Here is a 23,398-nt window from a genome sequence, read left to right on the forward strand (position 1 = left end):
AAAAAAAAAAAAAAAGTAGCTCATGATTTTCTATTGTCTTTTTCAAGTTTTTCTGGCCTAAAACAATGTTTCCTTTTTAATAACGAAACAATGCCAAATTCTGAAAAGGAAATTTGCCTGACTTAATGGATAAGCACATAAAAGCTGAAGAAAAGACTATTATGGGAAAACCAGAGCAACACAGCCTTACGAGGCAGACTTTCAAATTTACTGAAGTGATCAAGGGTCAGAGCAGGGAGCGTGTGGGTAATAATTATGAACGAGTTGCATGATAGAGGTCAGCTAAACAAAATTCACTTGTTTTCAATTTGAAAATCACAGTTCTAGCTTTACTACATGAGCTAAAAGAAGCTTCTATCAGCTTACATTCATTCTCATCCATGAATTTTTATTCATGCAGTCATAATTTGAGGTCTAGTCTGATTAAATTGAAAATGGTATATTATAAGGTATTATGCATTTAATAAATATTTGTCAAATGTACAAATGAAGTGACAACTACTACTCATCAAATCATAAAATCAAAACCTAAGGCCACTAGAAATGACAAAAATAAAATCCTCAGATACGGCAGTCTGAGTGGTATTATGCCAAGTTAAAATGGTTTGTTCCCCAAACTCCCTTGCAGCTAGGGGTAGCCATAGAACACAGTGTTGACCAATGATATAGAGGTCTCTGAGAAAGTTTACTCTCATCATATGAACATATCACCTTCCTTCCCTCTTTCCTAGGAACAGCTGCTCGGAAGTACAGAGCCTTCACATAACCATGAGAACAAAAGCCAGAAAACAAAGAGTGAAACACGGGAAGCACCTGGTTCTCTGGTGCCATCCCTGAGATGTGGCATCTACCCTTAAGATTCCTAAATTTCATTTCATGTTAAGTGTGACAAACTTCTTTGAGTTTAAGCTGCTGTTTTCTATAATGCACAGCCAAAATATTCTACCAAACACCAGATATAATTTATCTTTCCCTCTGTATTCTCAGAAGCTGTTGCTATGTCCACTAACTGTGACGTCCACATAACTGTCCAATAACACGGTTATGTAATCACCACTGACCTAGTCAACAGTTTCCATCAGTCAGGAGGATGCCTCACATAAGAGGCCAACCAGCTTAAGGAGGAGTAGTCACTGTGAAAACCATCAGAAACAACAGGCCGCATCATTCTACCACATGCCCTTCTATGGACCACTTCACTCTCATGTTAGGAATACAAAAGAAATGATGACAAAAAAGAGAGCAAAGCTATTCCAGTGATTAAGAAATAAAGAATCTTCTAAGTTAAGATAGTCTTCTAAAAATCTTTACATCTTAAGAAAGAAAAGGAAATATTTAGAGGTATAGCTAAATTAAACATCAGATACAAAATACCTCTAGCAAAAGAACAGGCTAATGCCACTAAGGGTTGTCCTGGTTCAGATGCCACTACTCTGTGCTTCCAGAAGGCCTCAGCAATCCACCTTCTGTGAAACCTAAAATTCTACAGTCATTTCTCTCTTATATGTTGATCTCTCTTACTGAAACAAACTTCTAGAGTTGAGGAAAGCTGGCATGTAACAGATAATGGTAAATGAATGAATGCATGAGCAAAACAACATACAGATAACTTTTCCAAGAAACTTTATGAAAAGTACACAATCCTCAAAAAAATCTACAAGCATCATTTCTAGAAAAATCATGAGTTGTATGAACTGTTCAACTGATCCAACGTGACACATTTAATTGCCAAATGTCTACAGAGAGAAAAGCAAAGACCTACACTTATGAAGTAGCTATTGTAAGTCGACTGACATATCAAGCACTTTATACCCAGTATTTCATTAATCTTCACAACCCCCAGTTAGTCACTAGGGTCTCCCCTTTCAGATGAAGACAAGTTCAGAGGGTGCTACGTAACCTCGCCTAAGATCACAGATCTGGAGAAGGGCAAACAGAACATTCAAACCCAAGAATGCCAGCTCTCACTTTTCTGCTATATCATGCTGTCGAGTAAAGACCATTTTGGTCTTTACTCAAATATTGTTTATAAATTGTACAAGTACATAAGCTGAGGTAACATTCACTAGAACCTTCACTTTATCGCCCCAAATTCATCTGAAGAGTAAAGGTCCAATGTAACGTCAAACTCAATTACTATTTGCCCATGTCAGAAACCAGATGTGGTTTGGCATGACACAGATAGTGACCTTCTCTAGCTCATCTTATAGCTGTTAAGATATTACAAAGGTTCTACATGCCTACAGCATGTAAAGAAAAGAAAGCCACCATGTATTTGTATGACTTAGAAATGGTATAAAACCTATGAGTCTATGGCTTCAGTTTCTCTCAGAAATCAACAGCCCCCTCCTAACGGACAGTATGCAAGAGCTCTATTGCTTTCATGTCACATTTACAGAATATGTGGCACCAAGACCTTGGAAACTTTGGCCGGTGCGTGGGTTTACAAATAAAACTTACTGCTTCTGTGCATAAAAGAAACAGATCTTTTAAAGCAGTTTAAAATAGAGTCATTTGAACCAAATAGGAGAAAATACCACTGTAGAAAGAAAATGAAAATGGATGCATTTTGTAATAGATTCCTAACACTTTTCATTGAATAAATAATACCTCTTTGAAGTTGATGAAAACTTTAGTGAAAATATTTATCCAGTAAACATCTTAATGAAATAAACTGTTATGACTCTAAAGAAACCCAATTTAACAACTTCATAAATTCTCATGGAGAAGAAATAGACTCACCACCCCCGAAACATTTGGCAATTATTTGTATACAGTATGTGCACAGTCTATGATGTACATGCATAGATGAATGCTACCTTCAGTGGATTAACCAAAAAATAAGCTTTTTTGCCCTGCCCTAACAGGTTAACCTTTCCGGCGATTTTAAACAATTCTGAGTATTTTGCAGGTCATCATTTCTTTCGGGACAGCTATCTAATACTCATTTTTTAAAAACCTGAAAATGTATCTGAAGCCAAACTTATTTGGGGAGAGTTATGTAATCAAGTATGTTTCCATTTTTTCCTCTTTTTATTAGTTATCTAAAATTGTCCATACACAATCTTTTTTGGGGGGAGAGGGCGGAATCATGATTTAGTATAAGGACGTTGAGTCTTTTTCAATATAATGGCTAAATTATCTTTAAAAAAAATAAACATTCTGTTTTTCTAGCTAACCCATCTCAATACTTTCCCATGATACAGAAAAAGAAAACAGTATTCACAATTAGATAAACCGTAGCATTCACAGCTCTTCTTCTATAGTTATATTTCAATGTGTTCAATCTTAACAAAGATTTTGAGAGACAGGTTTCATAATGAAAGAAACAGGATGAAGATACTTTTACAAAGATCATATCTAGTGATATCTAAAATAGAACTTCGTTTAAAATCTATGGCTCAAAGCTGCAAGCTTTCTAGCAAATTAGGACTCCTCCATGAACACTTACCTTGCTTAAAGTATACCCCTTAAAATAGGCCAAAAACATTGATTTTCTTCCATGCATTTGGCCCCACAATCAGACAGACACTGCCCCATTTACAAAATGAAATATCGAGGTCCACATTAAATTAACTGTCATATGCAGTTCCAGGGCTAGAACTAAAAACAGGCTTTAGGGTTAAAATACCTCTTTTCTTATACAATAACTCACTTTCTTTATTCTCTTTCTGTATCTTAAAGTAATTCTTAACAACTGACTAAGGCTCAAAATATTACACAAAAATCTATTCTACAAATAAAGCTTGAGAAGTTATATTTAGCAGACTTCTGATTACATTGGACATGATCTTGGTATAGCTTCCTACATATAAAGTCTAGCCATGAAAGGGAATTCTTCTGAATCTTTAACAGAAAAATAAGTGAGCTGATTAAATATAGATCAAAGGAAGTTCTGCCATGAAAAGACCAATTTTTTATAATTCATAGGAAAATGTAACAATAAACAAAAAGCGATCTGGTGTTTCTCATTCTGACCTGTAATGGTTATCTATTTATGAGTAAATTAAGAATACTTTAGCTGCCTTCTTCATGCTTTTCAGCTATTTTCCAATATTTTTAGCATGATCGTATATTATTTTATAAACTAAAAATTATGTTTTAAATCTTAGACACTACTGAGAAGTAATCTCCTTTTTATTCACATAAATCACTATTGTGTAATAAATGAGACATGTTAATATATTTTGAAAATAATAAATGAGACGTTAATATATTTTGAAAATATACTGATAATTAACTCTAGTCAAAATTAAATTTGTAACTTTAAAACGACTTCTTATTATACTATCAACTATAGATTCTAGTACAAAACCGTATTAAATGTTTTGGGGTTTTTTTCAACTTCGAAATAAACTAAGCAATGAACTGATATATATACTGTTTATATATATATATATATATATATATATATATATATAACTGATATATATAATGTTTATATATACTTATATATAAACATTATATGCATATATGTGCATATAATATGTACACATGATATACATGCATACATATACATATAACATATAAAATGTATTTAAAAATATATATGTGTGTGTATGTGTGTGTGTGTGTATATATACATATATATACACATATATATACATATATATATACATATATATACACATATATATACATATATATATATATATATATATATATGTAATCTGTAATATTTAGAGATTTCTACTGGAATTATCTGCCAACCCAATTTCAGATTTTATCTACCTTGGCTAACATGACCAACTAGTTTGACTGAGCTAACATTAGTTCTGAATTATAATTTTTTTTTCCATTTAAGCGACCAACTGTTTAACCAAATTAAGTAAAGAATGTTGCACATTAGAAACCTCACTTCTCTTATTATATTGGTCACCCTTACTTTCCCTAAAAACCAATATCCTGTAATCACCATGAGTTGATTCATTAAACATTTATTTTGTACTTAGTATTTCTCATTACTGTGCAGAGAGATTATAGAATGTGGTAGTTCACAAGTTATAAATGTAGCTGAAAGTATAACATTTATCTGTGCATCTTGCTATTGAGCCAATAATTTCAATATTCTTTTAAATATAAGTAGAAAGGGAAGTCTCTAATTGTTTCAAATTTTCAGCCAAAGACAGTAGACAATGAGTTTTCACATGACCTCAGAATTTGCTACACATGGCCAACCAGTCCAGAGGTCACCCCACATCTATGTATGAGAAGAACTTGTATTGTAGAAGACACTTCTTCAAAGAGAATTCTCAGGAGAAAAGAGCGGTTCCCTTTCCTTCTCTCTCTATCAGCTTAAAACAACTGCCTAAAACAACCCCGTATACCTTGAGGCTCTCTGTAATGAGGGAGGCTGATATTCCCTGGCTGGATGCTTGTCTCCTGCAGAATCTCACAGCCTGCTCCACAGGGCATGTGTGAGGTTGAAGCCCTCAAGCCTAGAGGATGCAGCCTGCAATAGTACAGATCCTCAGCAAAAGTGGAAATGGGCTATACTTGAGTTTATTGGTGTTAACATGTGAGTTTTCCTATGGATCAAGAGGATATCATGGAAAATAGTGAGTCTGAGTGATCCTGAGAAGTCTCTACTCAAATGGGCTGCCTGGACAGGGGCTCAGGGACACTCCAGTGATATACCATTGGAGGACAGGAGCTGAAGGTCATGAGTAGTCACCCAAGAGTTGCACTGCACACATGCAATAATGGCATGATGTCAATGGACCCTGCATGCGCTAGCTGAAGAATCCACCAGGGTGTGTATGAAAACAGCTGGCCAGGAAAACAAACACACCAGCTAATTATAACAGCCTTGGTCCCTTTTTTATCACTCTGCCAATTCTGGAGGAGCCAGAGACACTGGGTAGAAGGAGAAGCAGAAAGGAGAGTTAAACTAGAAATGACCTTTCTCCTTATTGATGATCACCACTAAACCAAGGAGTCAGGCCTGAGGAGGGAAAAGCGGAGAAGCTATAAACAGGACAGGAGAATAGAAGTTTTGATTAACATTGTGCTAGTTTTCCAAATATTTGAAAATTACATTGTTCCAAAACATTAAAATGACTCAAAAACCATGAGATCTTCAAAAATATCATCCAAAGTAGAAATGAGAGAAGAATAAAAAGATTTTCTATTTGTATCTTACTAAGTGTAAACCATTCAACAAACTAGTTACACCAATAAGTATCTACCCTATACGAGATTATTTTTCATAAAGTTAAATCAGAAAGAAAATTGAGAGGATATAAAAAATCAAAACGAGAATTTAATATCTCTTAAAACTTTAACTCCAGAAGATTGTGAGAACAGATATAATAATAACAATAATAACTTTAAAAGCAGGAATAAACTATATACTCTCCACAGAGAAACACTTCAAATAGAAACACAAATAGGTTGAAAGAAAGTAAAAAGTTATATTATGCATGCAAATAGTAAGTGAAAGACAGCTGAACTGACTATATTAACATCAGACAAATAGACTTTAACATAAGGAGTATTACTACAAACAAAAAAGAATACTTCATGATGATAAAAGGGTACATCTGAAAGAATTCTACAAGCCTGAGCTCTTCACTTAAGATTTAATTTTTTTTTTAAAGACATAATAAGCAAAATGAGACAGATGACTTGCTCAAGGACACTTAGTCAACTAGGAAAATGGCCAGCTACAAGTCACTTCTCCCAATTCCCTTTTCAGAGCCTTTTTTTGTATAACCAGTGCCCCTAATATGAGCTCATTCAACATGAGAGCAACAAGCCGACTTGGTCAAAACCATCAATTTCCCAAATGAAAGTAGTTGGTGGAATGCCTGACTTTTACTAGGTACCTGAAAAATGTTGGTTTCCTTCCCAATACACTGATGCTATACTTGAGAGAACTTTAGAAAGGTATTCTCCGTGTGGGATTCTCAGCCATAAAATATATGCTTTTCAATCTAGGTAAAATGAGTTTCAGATGATCGCTTTTTTTTTTTTTTTTTTGCCATGTTGGCTTGGCCAAATTCTTTGTAAGGTAATATGGTCTTGGTAAATAAAGTGGACAGGGTAAATTTTTCAATAATTTAATTCATAGCACCTCTTACACTCCAAAGTGAGTCATGCAATGGACACATTTTATAACATCCCTCAAAAAAAAAAAAGTTTAAATATATCCTTTTGTTCAAAGGAAGAAACAGACATTCCTCCAGATGTTGTGGTTATAATAATCAGAGTCACAGCCTCAGGACAACCTTCAGTTTGGTTAAGGATTCTTCAGAAAATTAACTCTTTCTTGTGGGTAAGTTTGTGCTGTATAAGGCCAGTCTTGATATGAAATGTTCAAGTAACTGGACAATTTTCTGGATTAATTTTTTTTATGTTACTGAGGACGCTACAGTGATAGGTATTTACAAACACACTGGGCTTTATGATTTTAGAGTCTAGTCAACTCTCCTAAATGTCAAGGTTAGAGTCAAAGCCAATATATTTTCAACCCAGGAAAGTGGATGTTAGAAAGGGAGACAGATGCCCACTGTCCACCTCATAACCACATGAAATTTAAGAGTAAGAGTAATTATATAATTTATTCAAGAAACAAGTATAAAGTGCTTGTTATGTGCTCAATATTGTGATAGGTGAATGAAGAAACAAAATAACCTAAGCCTAATTAAGATTGGATGTGTGTGTGTGTGTGTGTGCGTGTGTGTGGGCAAGACACTGGAAGTTAAACAAGTAAACAAAGCATAATGTCATGCTATAGAAACATTCATAAAAAAAGAAAATAGAACTAATAACTCAAATCATTTAGATTATTTCAGTCTGTAATATTACATTTGTTTTGGTTTCTATATCAGTAGGACTGCTTTCAGTTGCATGTAAAAGAATAAACCTTATTCTATTGCCTTGCCAGGGCTGCCATCACAAAGTACCATAGACTGGGTGGCTTAAACAACAGAAATGTATTTTCTCAGTTCTGGAAGCTGGAAGTCTGAGGTCAAGGTGCCAGCTGGGTTGTTTTCTGGAAACTCTCGTTGGCATGAAGACAGCCACTTTCTCATGTCTGATGGCCCTTCCTCTGTAGGCATGCATCCCTGTTTTCTCTCCTGTGTCCTAATATCCTCTTCTTAAAAGAACACCAGTCAGATTGGTTTATGTCCCGCCCGAACAGCTTCATTTTAAATTGATTTATCTCTTTAAAGGCCTTATCCTCAAATCCAGTCACATCTGAGGCACTAGGGGTTAGAGTTTTAACATATGAATTCTGGAGGGACACAATTCAGTCCATAATACTCATCAGAGTGACTTGATCAAAGAGTCACTTATTGTTCTCAGTCAACAAGAAATTCATAGGTAAATTGATCAGGGCTGATGAAACCATTCAAGTACATCACCAAGATACTGGGCACCCTCTACTTCCTGTTCTGCCATCCTCAGTGCGTGGGTTTCACAGTCATCAGCACAAGATGGCAGCTGCAAGTCTAAGCATCGTGTCCAAAGAAAGAATCGGAAAGAAAAAGCCTACACAAAGATGCCTGCCTACACGTAACTGGCCAGAACTGTGTCACATGAGCACACCTGGCTTCAGGGCAGGCCAAGGAAGTTTTTAAGTGGACAAATTGTTACCCTGATCCAAAATCACATCAGAAAGGAAGAGGGGAAACTGCGCCCCATGCATCTTGCTGACCACAGATGTAGCCATACAGATTCAGGTGAACCTGAATCTATCTAGAGTTTGAAGCCTTAAGTATCGCTGATCAACTGTGTGACCTTGAATAAATGCTTTAATCACTCACTTTTCTGAGTATCAAACAATAGTAAAATTACACCCAACCTGTAGAATCACTGAGAGAATTAAATAGGGTTGCATTCATTTCTAAAGCCCAGGGCACACAACCTAAACCTAAATGCTCTGTTTGGGGCCTGGTCTCACAGTACCCTGGGAAACCACAACATTCTAAAATATCACAAAGCCACTCTGTAAAGACTCAAAAATATCAAAACACTGATTAAATTTTTTAAGGTGTGACTTTTCATGTATCCTGATCCACAGACAGGGTGGTGGCCTGAGAACCTACAGTCTCTGTGTGTGTGTGTGTGTGTGTGTGTGTGTGTGTCTTCCTTTCTGATGGTCTTGCACTTTGCATGAGGGTGGGAAGCACTCATTCACTAGTACTTGTGTTCCTTGCATCATATCCCTTCTGTGATAAAAAGGCTCTTTTTATCTCCAGGAGGAAATGGTCAGGACTTTCTCTTAAGACGGTCTAGACCAGAAACCCTATTTAGAAGTGAGGTATGCCTTCCAGGTGATTTGTGCCTTCACCTCTCCAACAAAGCTGAAACAGCCTTGGTTCGGTAAAAAGTGGAACATTTCTAGAAGGGATTTAAAAGGCATTTACTGTTCATAATGGAGAAGTGGATTCCTCCCAGTTCTCAATCCTGAAATAAAATTGCTGGTCTGCCATGTTTATAAATTAAAGCTGAGAAAATAAAAATTAACATGTAACAGAATGGTTCAGGAGATCTTGGTTCAAGCAGAGCCACTTTCAGGATAGATATTAATACCCAGATCCATCTTCACTTTTAAGTTTCCTCCTTTCTCTCTGATAGCTGCACAAGAAATCTGCATGTTACTTATGACAGATGGGAGAGGAACTTCAACCAGTTACTTTGAAATTCTTTCAAACGGAATGAAAAATGGACAGAATGAGGCCAGACTTAAGACTCTCAGAGGACCTCATAGTCCAAAAATGCTCTAAATAAAAGGAAATATTCTCTATCATTTCCAGAGTGTTACTGTGAAATATTTTCTCAGCAGCTACAATAACTAATAAACCTTCTAAATGTTGTCTCCATTCAAATTTGAATAATGATATATCTAATAAGTAACATACTTAGCCATCACTTTTTCAGCACAAAGTTAAAAAAAATTTGCTACATAAAAAGATGCCAATTGTGAAGAAGAAACCTTTTAAACACAACTGACATCCCAAGCTTGGGAAGGGCAGCATAGTTAACGACTGTCAAAGCCACTATTTTCATAAGAGTTAAACTGACATCATTAAAAAAATGCTCCATCCTAACCTGGGAACTAAAAGATGCTCTCTTTAAAACAATATTCAGCAGAATATATGCCTTCAATTAATAGCTATCTTGCTTTCTTTTTTGGCACTGATATATTCACAGATCATTTTGAAAATAAAATGCTACAAGAAAATAAATAAAAAGCATTTTATATTAACCAGAGTCCCACTTAATAAAATAATCTGATTAAATAAATGCTTTCTTTCCCCCTAAAGTTCCAGCCAAGTTTGAAGTAAGGAAACGTCTCTAATTCAGAGTTCTAACACACTGTAAGGAAAATAAGTATAACTTGATTAAAATTGGACACATAAATAGGAAAAACAGTGTGATAGTATGTCCACCAGGAATAAATGGTAAACTAATCTTCAGGAAAATGTCTCCTCTGGTTCTAATATACTAATAAATTACAAGATCAGAATTTCTGTTAGCAGAAATAATAAATTTAGAGTTTTCAAATTAGTGATTATCTTTCCAAATAGATCACTGTGCTATTTTCCAGTGACCAGTGTAAATAATCATGGAATACTTTTTCCCTCTGTAATAAGTTTGCAGATGGCTTCAATTTATTAAACATGGCACCTCTCCTGCTTATTCATCAGATTGCTTTCCTAATTTGCCCAGTCTGCAGAACTACTATGATGGCATTTAGTTATTCATTCATTTAAGACACATTGATTTAGTCTCTAATATGCACCAGATTCTTCCCTTCCCCCAAGAGAGTCATACTATGGCTAAAATTTGCATACCATTCTATAGGAGGGCTAAGATGGGACACCCAACCTGGAGCTGAAGTCAAGGAAGACTCTGTAGAGAAGATGACAACTGTGCAAAGTCTGTAAAGGCCTATAGGATTCACTCAGTTGAAAAAAGGGGTTGAGTACAAAGTCACCAAAAGCATTGTGGCCACAGACTTTACATTCTTGAAATTCTAATATAGCTTAGTATAGGAGATGCAAATAAAGGTGTTAAAACTTCATCGTAGAGGTCCAGCCATGGATGGCTTGAATTTGGCAAATTAAGGAAATTGAATTAAGTCTTGAGAGCAATATAAAGCTATTGAAGCATTTTAGAGGTAATGCTATAATAAGATTTGTTTTGTGCAAATTACTTTAGCTGAGTATGAAGAATGAAGGGGCAAAGATGTAAACTTATAAAATAGTTGTTTACTTGTCTACCTCCTCTGCAAACCCCTGAGGCAAGGGCTGCACTCAATCACTTTACCAGTATCTACACCTGATACTCACTTAATAGCCTACAAAATACATGAATGACAGAATGAATGAGAAAGAGAGCACAACAAGGAAACTGATTGAAAGGTACTGGATCAAGGCATAAAACATCGAGGACATACACTTAGGCAGTGGCAAGAGGAATGGAGAGGAGTAGACGAAAATGAAAGATATTAATGGATAGACTCAACAGATGGTGACTTATTTCATGAAAATTTAGAACCCAGGATGAGACATAGGTTTGGAGTAAAGTTGAGGACTTCTGTTTTGGACACATTGATTTGAATGAACCCATAAGACTTCAACATTAAGATCTCCAGCAGACTGAATATAACTGGAGCTTAGACAAGTAGTCAGGGATATGAGTCATTGGTGAATCTGTAAAAATGGTAGTAGTGAATGAGTTATCTCATACAGAAAGAGCCTGTAGCGTGAGAAGAGTTAAAAACGTAGAGACCTCCGAAGAATACCATTTAAATGACTGGATGGTGGACAAGATGTTTATGAAGCTCTGCCTTTAATGCATGAAAATAGTGTAGAATGGACAAGCAAGCCCTTGCAATCAGGGACTTCAGGACTCTGTATGGATAACAGCAAAAACGAGTACAAATATCAGGTCGGACTTCCCCAGAGTCATCAACTCAGGGAATCTGCACAGCAGCAGTTGCTAAGAGCTAGCTAGTATCTTGGATTCTTACACCATATAAGTTGAGGTTAAGAAGAGATGAACTCTGATATTCCTTGCAGCAGTATGACTTTATGATTCTAATCAAGTTTCATTGCTTGTTCATTCAGGACAAGTACACAAACCAAACAGAGCAGTCTTCACCTTTTCAAACAACAGGGCCAAGAAAACGAGAAAATAAATGAGCGTGAAATCTCAGAGTCTTACTGCCATGCTGAACAAATGGGAAAATACAGCTTGTTCGTTCCTACTCACTGATGCTAATGATTCAGTTAAATTGACTTCTTTGAAGGAAAATTACTGTTAATAACCTTAATTTCCTCCTAGACTCTTCCCCCAGGTACCTGACATTTTAGATAAAATATTTTCATAAAATATTAAAAGCAAAGGAATTACATCTTAGATATCAAACGCCATGTTGAAAGACTTTATGAATCCCTTCTATCTCTTCTCTCTAGAGCCTACACTTTTGGTTCTTCAATAAATACATAAAGTCTCCCATTCTATGTATTTCCCAAGAAATACAACCAATTCCCAATGAACTAGGTTACTGTAAGGCCCACCACAAGTCTTACTGATACCAGCCATGTGGTATTATAGAACATTCCCCCCCAACTTCGATTTAAATTTAATCATTATAGCTGCAGTTTGCTCTCCTTTGTCCACAAAATCAGTCTGCAGGCTTTCCACACTGGCCTGACCTCTCACCCATTCACACTTCTGCTTTAGAACAGCAGGTGGGCAGAATCTGCCATTTGCCTCCACATACCCATTCTCCATCCTTCTTTACTCCTGCCTCCTCTCACTTGCCCTCTGGCTTCTATCTGGGTTCAACTAATGGAAGACATCACCCAGAGTTTAAGGGGCAAGAGGAGAGTGAGGTAGACCTATTTATTCCCCCAGTGTCTTCCAGCAGAGACATTTCAGATGGACTATGTCCCTCTACTCTACAAAAGGACACAATTCTTGTTGGATAGCCCTTCTTGCCTCCCCATCATTGCCACATCCTTCTTGAGCACTCATCCTGGTTGTGCTCCCTACACATGCTTACACCTTCTAAAGGATCCCTTTATTAAGCCCTCCTCAAAGGACTCAGTTTACACATGCCATCTGATCCCCAGCAGGGCCCTGAATGACAGAGGGTTAGAGTGACCAAGTGGGGCCCTCCACCGTGGCTTTCACAGACATTATCAAAGGAAATTGTTTGTAAACTGCAGAATGCTATATAATATCCCCATGAGCAAAACCTAGTATAGACTTTCTTGAATATGCAAGGTTTCAATGCCAAGAAAATATGACTGAATCCTACCATATTTCTATAATTTGCAGTGTGCTGTAAAAATAAATATGCAGAAGGCACACAATCAAAATCTGAATGTCACTGCCAACCAAACCAGAATTTTTCTTAAAAATGGGTGTCTGGAGAAACAGATGAAAGAAGCAAATCCATCTTTGAAAACAGAAACAATATTTCATTTTCCTGCTATTTATCCATGTCAAGATTTACTAGAGGTACTTTCAAGTCCTTAGGGCATGTTGTAAAATTCTAAAAACTAACTAATAATTCATTGCATGTTATTGAAAACAACTATAGTTATTGAAGTTATCACTTCCGGAAATAGTTGGAAATCAATGACCTAGATTTCCTGTATTTTTCCCTGTATCTCTCTAAATGAAAACACAATGTAGTTTATAATTTATACAGGCCTTTGTCTGTATATCATTTCTAAATACTGTGGAACTTAACTTCAGGTATCTATTAAATAATAAAACTCAGTAAGATAGCATTATCTATGAACCTTCTAATCCTCTAAGTAGAAGGTAAAAGAGATGCCTAAATAATTAAGCATTTGAAAGTCTAAAGCTATAAATATACCTGGACAGAATTTTTGGCAATGAAATTAACATCATTTTCCCAGGTCAATATCAAACTCTCTTGGCTGTGCAGACAAAGCCTCACTTTCTTTGCCACATCCCTGGTGAGGGGTCTAGTTTCACAGCTAACCAAATCGATCAGGATACATATTTTCAACTCTGATTCTACAAGGTCTCTCTCTGCTAAAGAGTTCTTAATAGCCTTTTAACTGGTAAATTCATTTTGATTATTGTATGTTCAAGGAATTTTAAGGACATAGACTATTTCTAAAGTCATTTCCTGGTATACTGTATATAACTGAAATCTGGCTGAATTAATAAAGCAATGTAATAATGTGGGACATGCTTCAATTAAAGGATACGCTCATAATTTGAGGTTCCACGAGTTAGAAATTCCTTGGGGAACTTTCTTAAAGGCAGTTTGGCAGTGCTCTCTCAAAATGTAAAATACGCACATCCTTTTGACCAAATAGTTTTATTTCTAGGAATTTAGCTACAAGGAGTTCTCATGCACGTGCACAAAGAATCTTTAATATTTCAGTTTGCAACACTGAAGAGGAGAGTGGTTGAATAAAATATGGTACCATCCATACTTCCAAAGTTTACTCAATGTTAGAAAGAAAAAAATAACTAGTATACTGACATGAAAAGGTCTCCATAACATACATTTATGTAGATAAAAGAAAGTCCCAGAAAAATGTATACAGTATGATCCAGTTTATGTAATAAGAAAAAGACAGTATATATACTTGTAAATGCATAGAAAAAGAAAAGGAGAGAGGCGCCCTAAGCCGTTGCCAATGGTTATATCTGGGTATGGGTGTAGGTGGGAAAGAGTATTTTACATTTTGCTTCTGTATTTCTGCATTATCATTTCAACTGGAACATAGAAATGTATCACCTACATCATTTTAAAAACCAATGAAAACTAAAAATTAATAGAAATTCTAGAGGAAGCTTTGGTGATTTTTCCAATGATCGTGCATCAGCAGATGTAAGAGAAACCTATCCAAACCCCATCTGGATAGGAATTTCACTTTTACTTGATCCAAAAGGACCTCTTGTTTAAGAGCCAAAAGGAAAATGCAGGCTGTTAAGTAATCGCACATTGAAACACTAACCTGCAGAAACAGATCTACATTCTATATGTCCAAGACAAATACAGTAACTGCCAAATAGCAGTGAGGACATTCTGTGACTGGTTAGAGCTCAAATCAGTGACTTAGGCAAGAGAACCTCCATGTCCCCATAAAAAAAGTCACCCATTTCTCCACACTTAGATGTTCTTAGTTTAAAGGAACACCACGAAACAGGAGCAAAAACCACGATCTGCCTCGCTCAACTATGTAAATTTGCTAACATCTTAGAAAAATGAGAGAGAGGAAAAACAGGCAGAAATTCAGAATCTGAAATTTACACGCACTAGAAATAAACAGCCATAACAACCTTTGTAAAAAAAAAAAAAAGGAAAAAAAAACACATGAATAAAGAAGACACCATGATTACTTAAAGATGAAACTGACATTTTCTCTTACACAGTGTTTCCAAGCACTCACAGTAGACAAAAGGCTCAAAATGGGAGCTCATGGGCAAATTTTGTTTCCTAACTGTGTTTTGTTTAGCCATTCCATGGACTAATGTGTTTGTTTTTATTTTACTTTCTAAACATTTTCAAATAAGATCTCACACTTAAAATACATCTGGATTTCATGCTTCTCTCAAAAATGTAGGGGTGCTGGCAACCCTGAGCCCCATACCTACCTGGCAGAAATCTGTCAGATCTGCTTCTGTGGAAGGGCAGAAGCGAGCCCCTGATGGACACGGCCCCCACCACTCGCTAAGGTCTCTGATACATGGGCAGCCATATGTGTTGCTTACATGGCCCTCTGAGAATCAAAGTGTGCCACTCCCATTGAAACCATGAGGAACCTCACCAGATAAAAAAGGATGGCCCTTCAGAGAACACATTCTTTCTTAGGCTCCCCCAGAGTAGCACTTAGTAACCTTCCTCTTTCACACTTCCCGCCCAAGCAACTACAGAAACAAAAGCACCTAGAATTAGATGAAGATACACAGGTTTTATCCTCAACTTCCTATTTCAATTCCATTTCACAGCAGAATTGCCAGAAGCTTTTCAGTCATCAGCCCAGTCACTTAAAATAATGGTCACAAAACTTTTTATTGTTACAAACCTTTCAGCAGCATGTACTTTTGTGGCAGGTTAAACAGTATAGTGGTTATAAGTTGGAGTTCTGGTGTCAATCTACCTGGGTTTGAAACCCATCTCTAATTTTAACTTTCTAAAGTGAGTAACTTGACCTTTCCAAATCTTGGTTTCTCCAAATGTAAAATGGATACTATTAGTAACCATCAAAAAAAGCTGTTGGAAGGATTAAATGACAAGGCACATTTTAAGTGTTCAGTAGATGTCTGCTGTTTTGTTACTGTTGCTATTACTACGTAAAGAAGAGAAACTGAGTGCGCCCACTTAAGCCCCATGGGAAAATAAGAGCTACCAAGCCTCCCTCTAAACATCGGCAATCCCCAAATTATTCTAGTGGATGCCTCTCTCCTCCCAGACCTAAATGGCTTAATATTATGGCCTTTTTAAAAAGCCTGGCTGGGAGACACAGATGCTGTGGGAATAGCATCTGGCTCACTGAGTTATATTTCAAAACCCCACAGTCACAGAATTTTGAGGCAGTTGGGGCTGAATTAACGTTACGCTCCTCTATCCAGCTGCAATTGCAGGGTTAGGCAAGCCCAGAGGAAGATTTGGCACTTCTCAGTGACCCTAAAAGGTGACTGGAACTTTCTGTACTTGCCTGAGAGGGAGTTGGGGTGGAGGGCAGAGCAAGTATCCCTTATTAAAAGTTTTGTAGGAATTAACTCAGACCGCTTTGTATGGATACATCAATGGCATTTGTCCCTACGTTGGAAGAGAATGAGAGCATGAGCAGTGATACTAGTAGTATTAACAGGAGGACTAATAGCAGTTGTAGCAACAACAGTAGTAACAATACCCAGCATCATTCATAGCACAATGACAGTGTCAGACACATTTGCCCTACTGGGTTATTCTCATTTTACAGATGGGACAACTGAGGCTCAGAGTAGATACTCAGGGTCACACAGGGGAATACATGACACAGTCAGAATTCGAGCTAGGGACAGGCCTGATTCTAATACCTGAAGGTCTCAGCAACTTTACACTGCTCAAAGCAATCCCACAGTTCAATCCCCCACTTACTCACCAAGCTGCCTCCTGGAGGAAATGTTTCTGCAGCAGTTGTCCTTTACTTCAAGTGGGTTATGAACCCCCTTTCAATCTACCGAATTCTATAGATCCTTCTCAGCCTAATTTTTTGGAAGGCAGTTATGCTCACCATTATACCACCCCACTACGTCAGCCTAATTTTTTAAACGCAGAAAATCAAGCACAAAAGAAGCCAGTTATGTCAAAATATCAAAAAAAATTTTAAACTGGACACACACAGTAACATATGTGCTTCTTTTTCAACCCATCAAATGCCAACATCAGCAGTAACTCTAATACCTGCCCTAATTGCCATTTGAAAGTGAAAATAAAAATGTAATTCACGTGCAAGCTACATTCACCAGCCCCCCAAATTCCATCCTTAGGCCATCACAGGGTGGACCCGAGGTGAAGAACTCCAGTTCTGAGGGAGAAAGGGAGATGTCAAGAGTAAAGCTACTGCTCTGTGATCTCTTCTCTCTGGATGAGCTGCTTATAATTAATTACTTGAGTCCCTTTCTTCCTCCTGTTCTAAGGAAATGGCAACTTCATTCATGTCTGGGAGCCAAAAACATCCTTTAATTGTTCAGAAGTAAAAGAACGCTTTAAGAAGGGCAATGTATCTTAAAGCGATGGTTTGCCTGGCCCAAGGTGGCCCAGAAGCTAGAGGTGGAATTTCCCAGCTCTCGGCACACCAAAGGATCATGGGAGAAGAGCTTTGAAGGAGATTCTGATCAAGAGGATAAGATAACACTATCTTGAGGTTACATGGTGTGCAACCTTCTTTTTGAAGGTCTTACAGGTAGTAGGCAAGAGAGGTGTTCAGAGAAAAACCTTCTTCTGATTTATGTGCCTTTCAACTATTTTGATTCCACAAAGAAAAGGAAAGAAAAAGTAGATGAGAGTTCACGCAGAGAGGAAAAAAAAAAAAAATTCTGCTGGTCATTCATCTTCTTTAACATAAGGATCTCCTAGTCCCAGATTTGGAAGGTAGGGCATCACTACTTTCATCTCCTCTATGAACCTGGGTTCCACCTTCAGCATGTGAAAAGCATTCGAAGGCATGAGCTTCCAGACAGCCTTTTAGTAAGTGGGATTTGGGGGTGGTTGTTGCAAATAAGTAAAATGGGCCTTGAGAAGAAAAGTGACTCTGGTGATTTTTTGAAAGCAGGCTTAATTCCCATAAGAACAATACAAACTTCTCACTCTTCTACTCAGGAATGCATTATCACCCAGCTTTACTTCCACTGGAGGTGAAGTAAACCATTTTTATATTTGGTTAGCTAAAGAATCACAGCCTCTGAACATAAAAACCTTGATAGCATTCTAAGGCATAACTAGATAAATAATATTACACCTTGAGGAAGTATTTCTAGTTTAGAAGGGGAGGCTTTATCGAAAGAAAAACTATTAAGGAGAAAAACAAATAGGAATGGAAGAAAGACTTACACAACGATATTATATTTCCTGACTACTACGGGGAAATAGAAAAATGTGAATTGGCAGCACTGAGAATTCAGCAGTGTCCTCGCAAACACAGTTAACATTTGCACACCAACAGCAAAACCACAGAAAGTCCTTGCTGCCGACCATCAGCAACGAAAAGCTATACTTCTTTCTCAATAGGTGGGTAAGTCTTTTCGACAGACACTAATAAGGCCTACAAGTTCACATTATGAGGTAAAAAGCAACTATTTTAGAAACTTCACTCTGGACATGAAATATCAACTGTGATCATTAAAGCGGCTCCATTAGTCCTTGACCTCATTCTGCATATCAAATACAGAAGTTCTTGGTTTTACAGGACTCACTGTAATAGAGAGTTGATTAAAAACCTGGGTCGTCAGTGCTAATAAACATGCCATTTCATCCTTTATCAGTGGTCACAAATGACGATAATTCAGTCACAATCTGCTAAATAATTTTAAATTTCAAAGAATACTTTTGCTTTCCAAAATATGTTTGAGTTCACTATTAAGGGCATTTGTGAGGAACATGAGAAATACATAATCTTTCTTTCCCACGACAATATTACCTAAATGCTGCAATCCAAAATGATAAAATTTATTCCCAAGATTTTAAAATTTAAAAAATCAAATAAATTCCTCATCTAATTACTAATGTATTTTTTTAAAATAATCCAGAAAAAAAGTTCATTAATTCTTATATTTGAGTTTGCAGGCTATATTTGAAAGTTTGGGGATAAAAATACATTCACAAAATCAAAAAACTAACTTCACTTATATCACATCCTTTCACAAGGTAGAATACCAATTCGCTCAGTTAAAGAAAAATAAAAAACAGCAGCATTGAAGCTCAATTTCACCTTGATTTTAACCTAAAGGGAGGGTGGGATAGGGATGAATATCAGGCAAGCACTTAGTCATCATTTCAATTCTTAATAAATCAAACCTCCAAATAGTAGTGGCCTAGGAAAATACCACGATCAACTGGATTGCCAAATATAACTGTTCCATGTTGCCAAAATCAGCAGTATACATTAATCTAAAGACGGTTAGATATGCTCTTCAGAAAGACAAAATATCGGTGCTGACAGCACTGGCTAGGTGTCCGGTGGGGATGAAATATTCCAAAGAGGTGATACAGATTTTAAAAAAAACCATTTCTGCAAAAGCTTTTTGGTAAGTTTCAGTATTTTTTAAACTTCCATATTTCACTATCTCATAACTCAAAAACACACCACCTCAAGATTCCAGGGCATATGAGTAGTTTAACATCACTCACATTTTCAGGCACACAAATATAAAACTTAGAAGAGAGAGCGTTTTTTAGAGCATAGCTCTTCTGCGTGGGTGTGCATTTATAAAATAAAGGTAACATCTCGACAGATATAAATGTGTACCAAGTGAAATGTGTAACGAGTGATCAAATGGAGTCTTAGAAATTCTGTTTTGACAGTTACTTGTAGAATAGCATTTTCAGCAGTGATTAACTCAAAGCTGGGTAATGATATCATCAAAGTTAAATCAAAAACTACATTCGGATGGTTGAGCAATAAGAGAGCTGGAGGGGAGCGCAATCTGTAATATAATACAGGGTACCTTTAGATATGTTACGTTACATGCAAAAGGTTACTAGTTCTGACAGCAGAAGTCTCATGTACATAAAAATGACAAAAAATGCTATTCCATTCAAAAAGTGGATTTTTATGAAAACAGGTGTTTTCCCAAGATGCCAATCATTTATTAAACTTCTACAGTTCAAAAGGAAAATGACATAATATATTGAAACACCAGCTGAAAAAATATGTAAGACTGTCCTATGAAAAACAAAGCATTCTAGATTACGTAACAGGGATAATGGGAGATTAAACCACAAGCTCCTGCCCAGCTAGATTTTTGTTCTTCTGCACGATTCTATAACTTTAAGACACTTAAGTTTGAAGAGTACATAATATTAGGTTCTCAGTTCAACCACATATTTTGGAAACTAATTGTCTTGAAAAAACTAAAAAAGATAAAGTTAAAATTTTACACACAATTTTTCTTTTCTGAAGAACACAGTTGCTCAGACACTTAACCTCCTCTAGACTATTCAGGTAAAGTCACCAGTTGCTTTTCTTGGTCCTATTTATTTTATGGATCTGATTTTTCTTTAAAGGAGAAAACTCAATTCTAATTTAGATATTATACAACTGCCTATTTGAGTGACATTGCCAACCACAATTATTATAGAGCTACCTCCACATACTCATAATTTATAGACCACTGTGAATCGCATTTATGGTGGAAAATGGCGACCTTCCATGTTTCGGCCAAAACTAAGTTTCAAACACTTGCTTTAGAACAATATTTAGAATTACTAAAAAGGCTTTTTTAAAAAAAACGAGCGGGTCATCTCTCATTTATGAAAATATAATGGACATTTGCATTTTTCTCTAAAAACTCTAGTTTTCTGATTCTAAAGTGCTTAGACACACTTGGAAATTGGCAAATTCTATATTTCCATACGTCTATATAGTACTGCCTACAAAGTCTACAGAAATACTCTACTATATAGACAGAGTCTGATTAGTAAGGAAAAGGCAACTTCAAAATTCTGAAAATAAGACCATTAGTCTCCAACACTGGTATGATTTTAAGAGGCCCGAAAACTGCCCCCTATCAGTATTGTTTTCAGTGGAAATGGTCAATCATCTATTATTTCCCAGAAGAGGTAAGAAGATCCTCTACACGCATACACAATTACATGCGTTGCACGGTGCCAACTATTTCCAACCAAAATAATCATATACACGTCGGGCCGAGCTATTTCTAGCCAGAAGCGGTAACGTCTGGACAGAGTCTGAGGAACCCTAGTAGGCGACGATTGCAGGGGAAGGGGTGTCAGGGGGGACACCGACCTCCGCACACACAGGGCGCCCGGCACCTCTCACCTGCACGGGCTCCCCAGCAGGGCATCCGGGTGCGCGCGCGCGCCCGCGCGCGCGTCCCGGACGCATCCGCCGAGAGCAAACAAGCCTAGCGGGCCGGGGCGGGAGGGAGCATCCTCGGGTGGGACCCGAAATGCCTTCTCCTACCTGTCACTTTGCCTGGAGCTGCTCCCGAGGTTGCAGCCACGGCCGCCGCCTGAAGCCCCCGGAGGTGCGCGCGCGTGAGTGCGCGCGTGTGTCTGTGTGAGATCTTGTTGGCGGTGCAGCTCACTTACTGCTCCCGGCGCCACCGCCCCCCTCCCCCCATAAGAGCCGGCCGCCAAGCCCCCTCCCGAGGCGCCCGGCCCCGCCTTCCCGCCTGCCCCCGCCCACCACCCCCTCTTCCCCCGCCTCCCCGCCTTCCCGGCGCGCGGTCCTTACCTCTGTGGAGAGCGGGGGTCTCCGAGGGCTTCTCCAAGAAGCCGAGGGCAGCGGCGGCTCGCTCCGCCTGCCTGCCCGCCCGCCGGGCTCGGCGTGTCCCCGGCTACGGGCCCTGCCGCCCCTCAGTGGCCCGCCGCTCCCTACTCCCCAGTCCCTGAGTCTCCCTCCTCGTTCTCGCCTCCCGGCTTCAGAGCCGGAGCTGTCGCCTCGCAGCCTCAACCTGCCCAGGCTACGGAGCATGCCCAGTGCGGCGCGCCCAAGCTGGGCAGGGGGTGGGCAGGGGCCGGACGGCCGCCTGGCTGCCGCGAGCCGGCGGGGCAGGGAGGGGGCGCCGGGCGGCGGGGGGCGCAGCCTAGCGGCCCGGGCTGACAACCCGGGGCGGGTGGAGGGCAGCGCTGGGAAAAGGTGGGTGGGGCGTCTGGGGATGTCGCCCCGCTGCGCGCTCCTCTGGGGGTCTCTCCTGATGACCTCGCGGACCCAGCTCCGCAGCACGTGCCCCAAGCCTGGGGTCGGGTGCGCACAGGGTTGGCCGGGTGCAGAACCTTGGGGGTGGTAGGAGTGGCTACCTCTCCTTTGGAGACCAGTAGCCCCCCGTGGGTCACGGGGCGGGTGGGAATAAACAGTAGAAGGGTGTCAGGACTGGCGAAAACCGGTGCTTCAAAACAGCTGGCGGGGATGGGAAGGGAATGTTTATTTGTTTATTTTGTTTGACAAACACATAACGCGCTTATTTTGGCACAGTTCTAAACGTTTTTTATTCACGTAATCCTTAAAACAGTCTTCCAAAACGAGTACTACTGTTAATCTTTTTTTTCCTCCTCTCGAGGCTTAAACTGAGCCTCGGAGAGAATAAGTGGTTCCAAAAAGTCTTCCCTCAAGTGCAACCTCAGAGACGCAAAGCCCCCAGACTTTGGTCCCTGGGATGCTGCAGCGCTGCTCCAGCCAGTTCCCGGCTTGCCCCTGCCCTACGGCGGACCCCAGGTGACTCCGAGCCACCCTCACGTTCAGACCCTACTGGTGTTCAGCCTAGATAACCCTTTGTTTGGACCCTCCCAATGTGCCCCGCCGGGACTCCCGGGAGGGATCCCTCCTCCCGGCGGCACTCCGCCTCCTCCTCCCTGCTGGCGGCCACCAAAACCCGGAGACGTGGCACCTGCGCACTGGGGACTGGGGCCATGCTCGCAGCTGAACTGGGCATGCTCAGCCGCCTGAGCCGGTCGGGCTGGCCAGGAGAAAAGACAGAGTCTGCCGGCTCTTGGAGTGTGGGGAATGGTGGAGGAGTGTGCGCGCAAACAATAGCCCAGGCTCCGAGGGGTCAAAGGCAATGTTAGATGCAGAAAACTCATTCTCCTGGCACATCTTGGCCTTTTCCAGGCAAGGCTAAGAAGGGAGTGATCAAAAGTTTACCAACTGGACATCTTTCAACTGGAGGAGGCTGAGGGCCGGTTTAGCTGACAACTCCGCAGCTAAACTGCTAAGCT

General features: G+C 39.0%; 2 protein-coding genes across 2 annotated transcripts in view; one reads left to right on the top strand and one right to left on the bottom strand.

Moving 5' to 3' along the window:
- The window catches only part of PLCB4 (phospholipase C beta 4), a 376,819-nt gene extending 354,454 nt beyond the window's left edge, over positions 1 to 22,365 (bottom strand). Inside the window, exon 1 of the mRNA XM_039874509.1 lies at positions 21,918 to 22,365. The gene's annotated coding sequence lies outside the window, so the exon portion shown is untranslated. The remainder of the gene's footprint in view (positions 1 to 21,917) is intronic.
- On the top strand, positions 21,631 to 23,129 carry LOC120611972 (vegetative cell wall protein gp1-like). The gene is made up of 3 exons (XM_039874577.1): positions 21,631 to 21,708; positions 21,808 to 22,430; positions 22,808 to 23,129. Exons 1-3 carry the CDS (start codon positions 21,631 to 21,633, stop codon positions 23,127 to 23,129), a joined length of 1,023 nt encoding a protein of 340 aa, XP_039730511.1.
- The last annotated feature ends 269 nt before the right edge of the window (positions 23,130 to 23,398 follow it).

This window comes from Pteropus medius, unplaced genomic scaffold (genome assembly GCF_902729225.1).
Source record: "Pteropus medius unplaced genomic scaffold, Ma_sr-lr_union100, whole genome shotgun sequence".
Taxonomy (NCBI): domain Eukaryota; kingdom Metazoa; phylum Chordata; class Mammalia; order Chiroptera; family Pteropodidae; genus Pteropus; species Pteropus medius.

What these genes read in the sequence shown, in the direction of transcription:
- LOC120611972 (XM_039874577.1), top strand. Translation starts at nt 21,631, where the DNA reads ATGCCTTCTCCTACCTGTCACTTTGCCTGGAGCTGCTCCCGAGGTTGC. An exon ending in GCCGCCTGAAGCCCCCGGAG is followed by an intron (nt 21,709 to 21,807) that starts GTGCGCGCGCGT and finishes TCCCCCCATAAG; the next exon opens with AGCCGGCCGCCAAGCCCCCT. An exon ending in TGCCCCAAGCCTGGGGTCGG is followed by an intron (nt 22,431 to 22,807) that starts GTGCGCACAGGG and finishes GTGCAACCTCAG; the next exon opens with AGACGCAAAGCCCCCAGACT.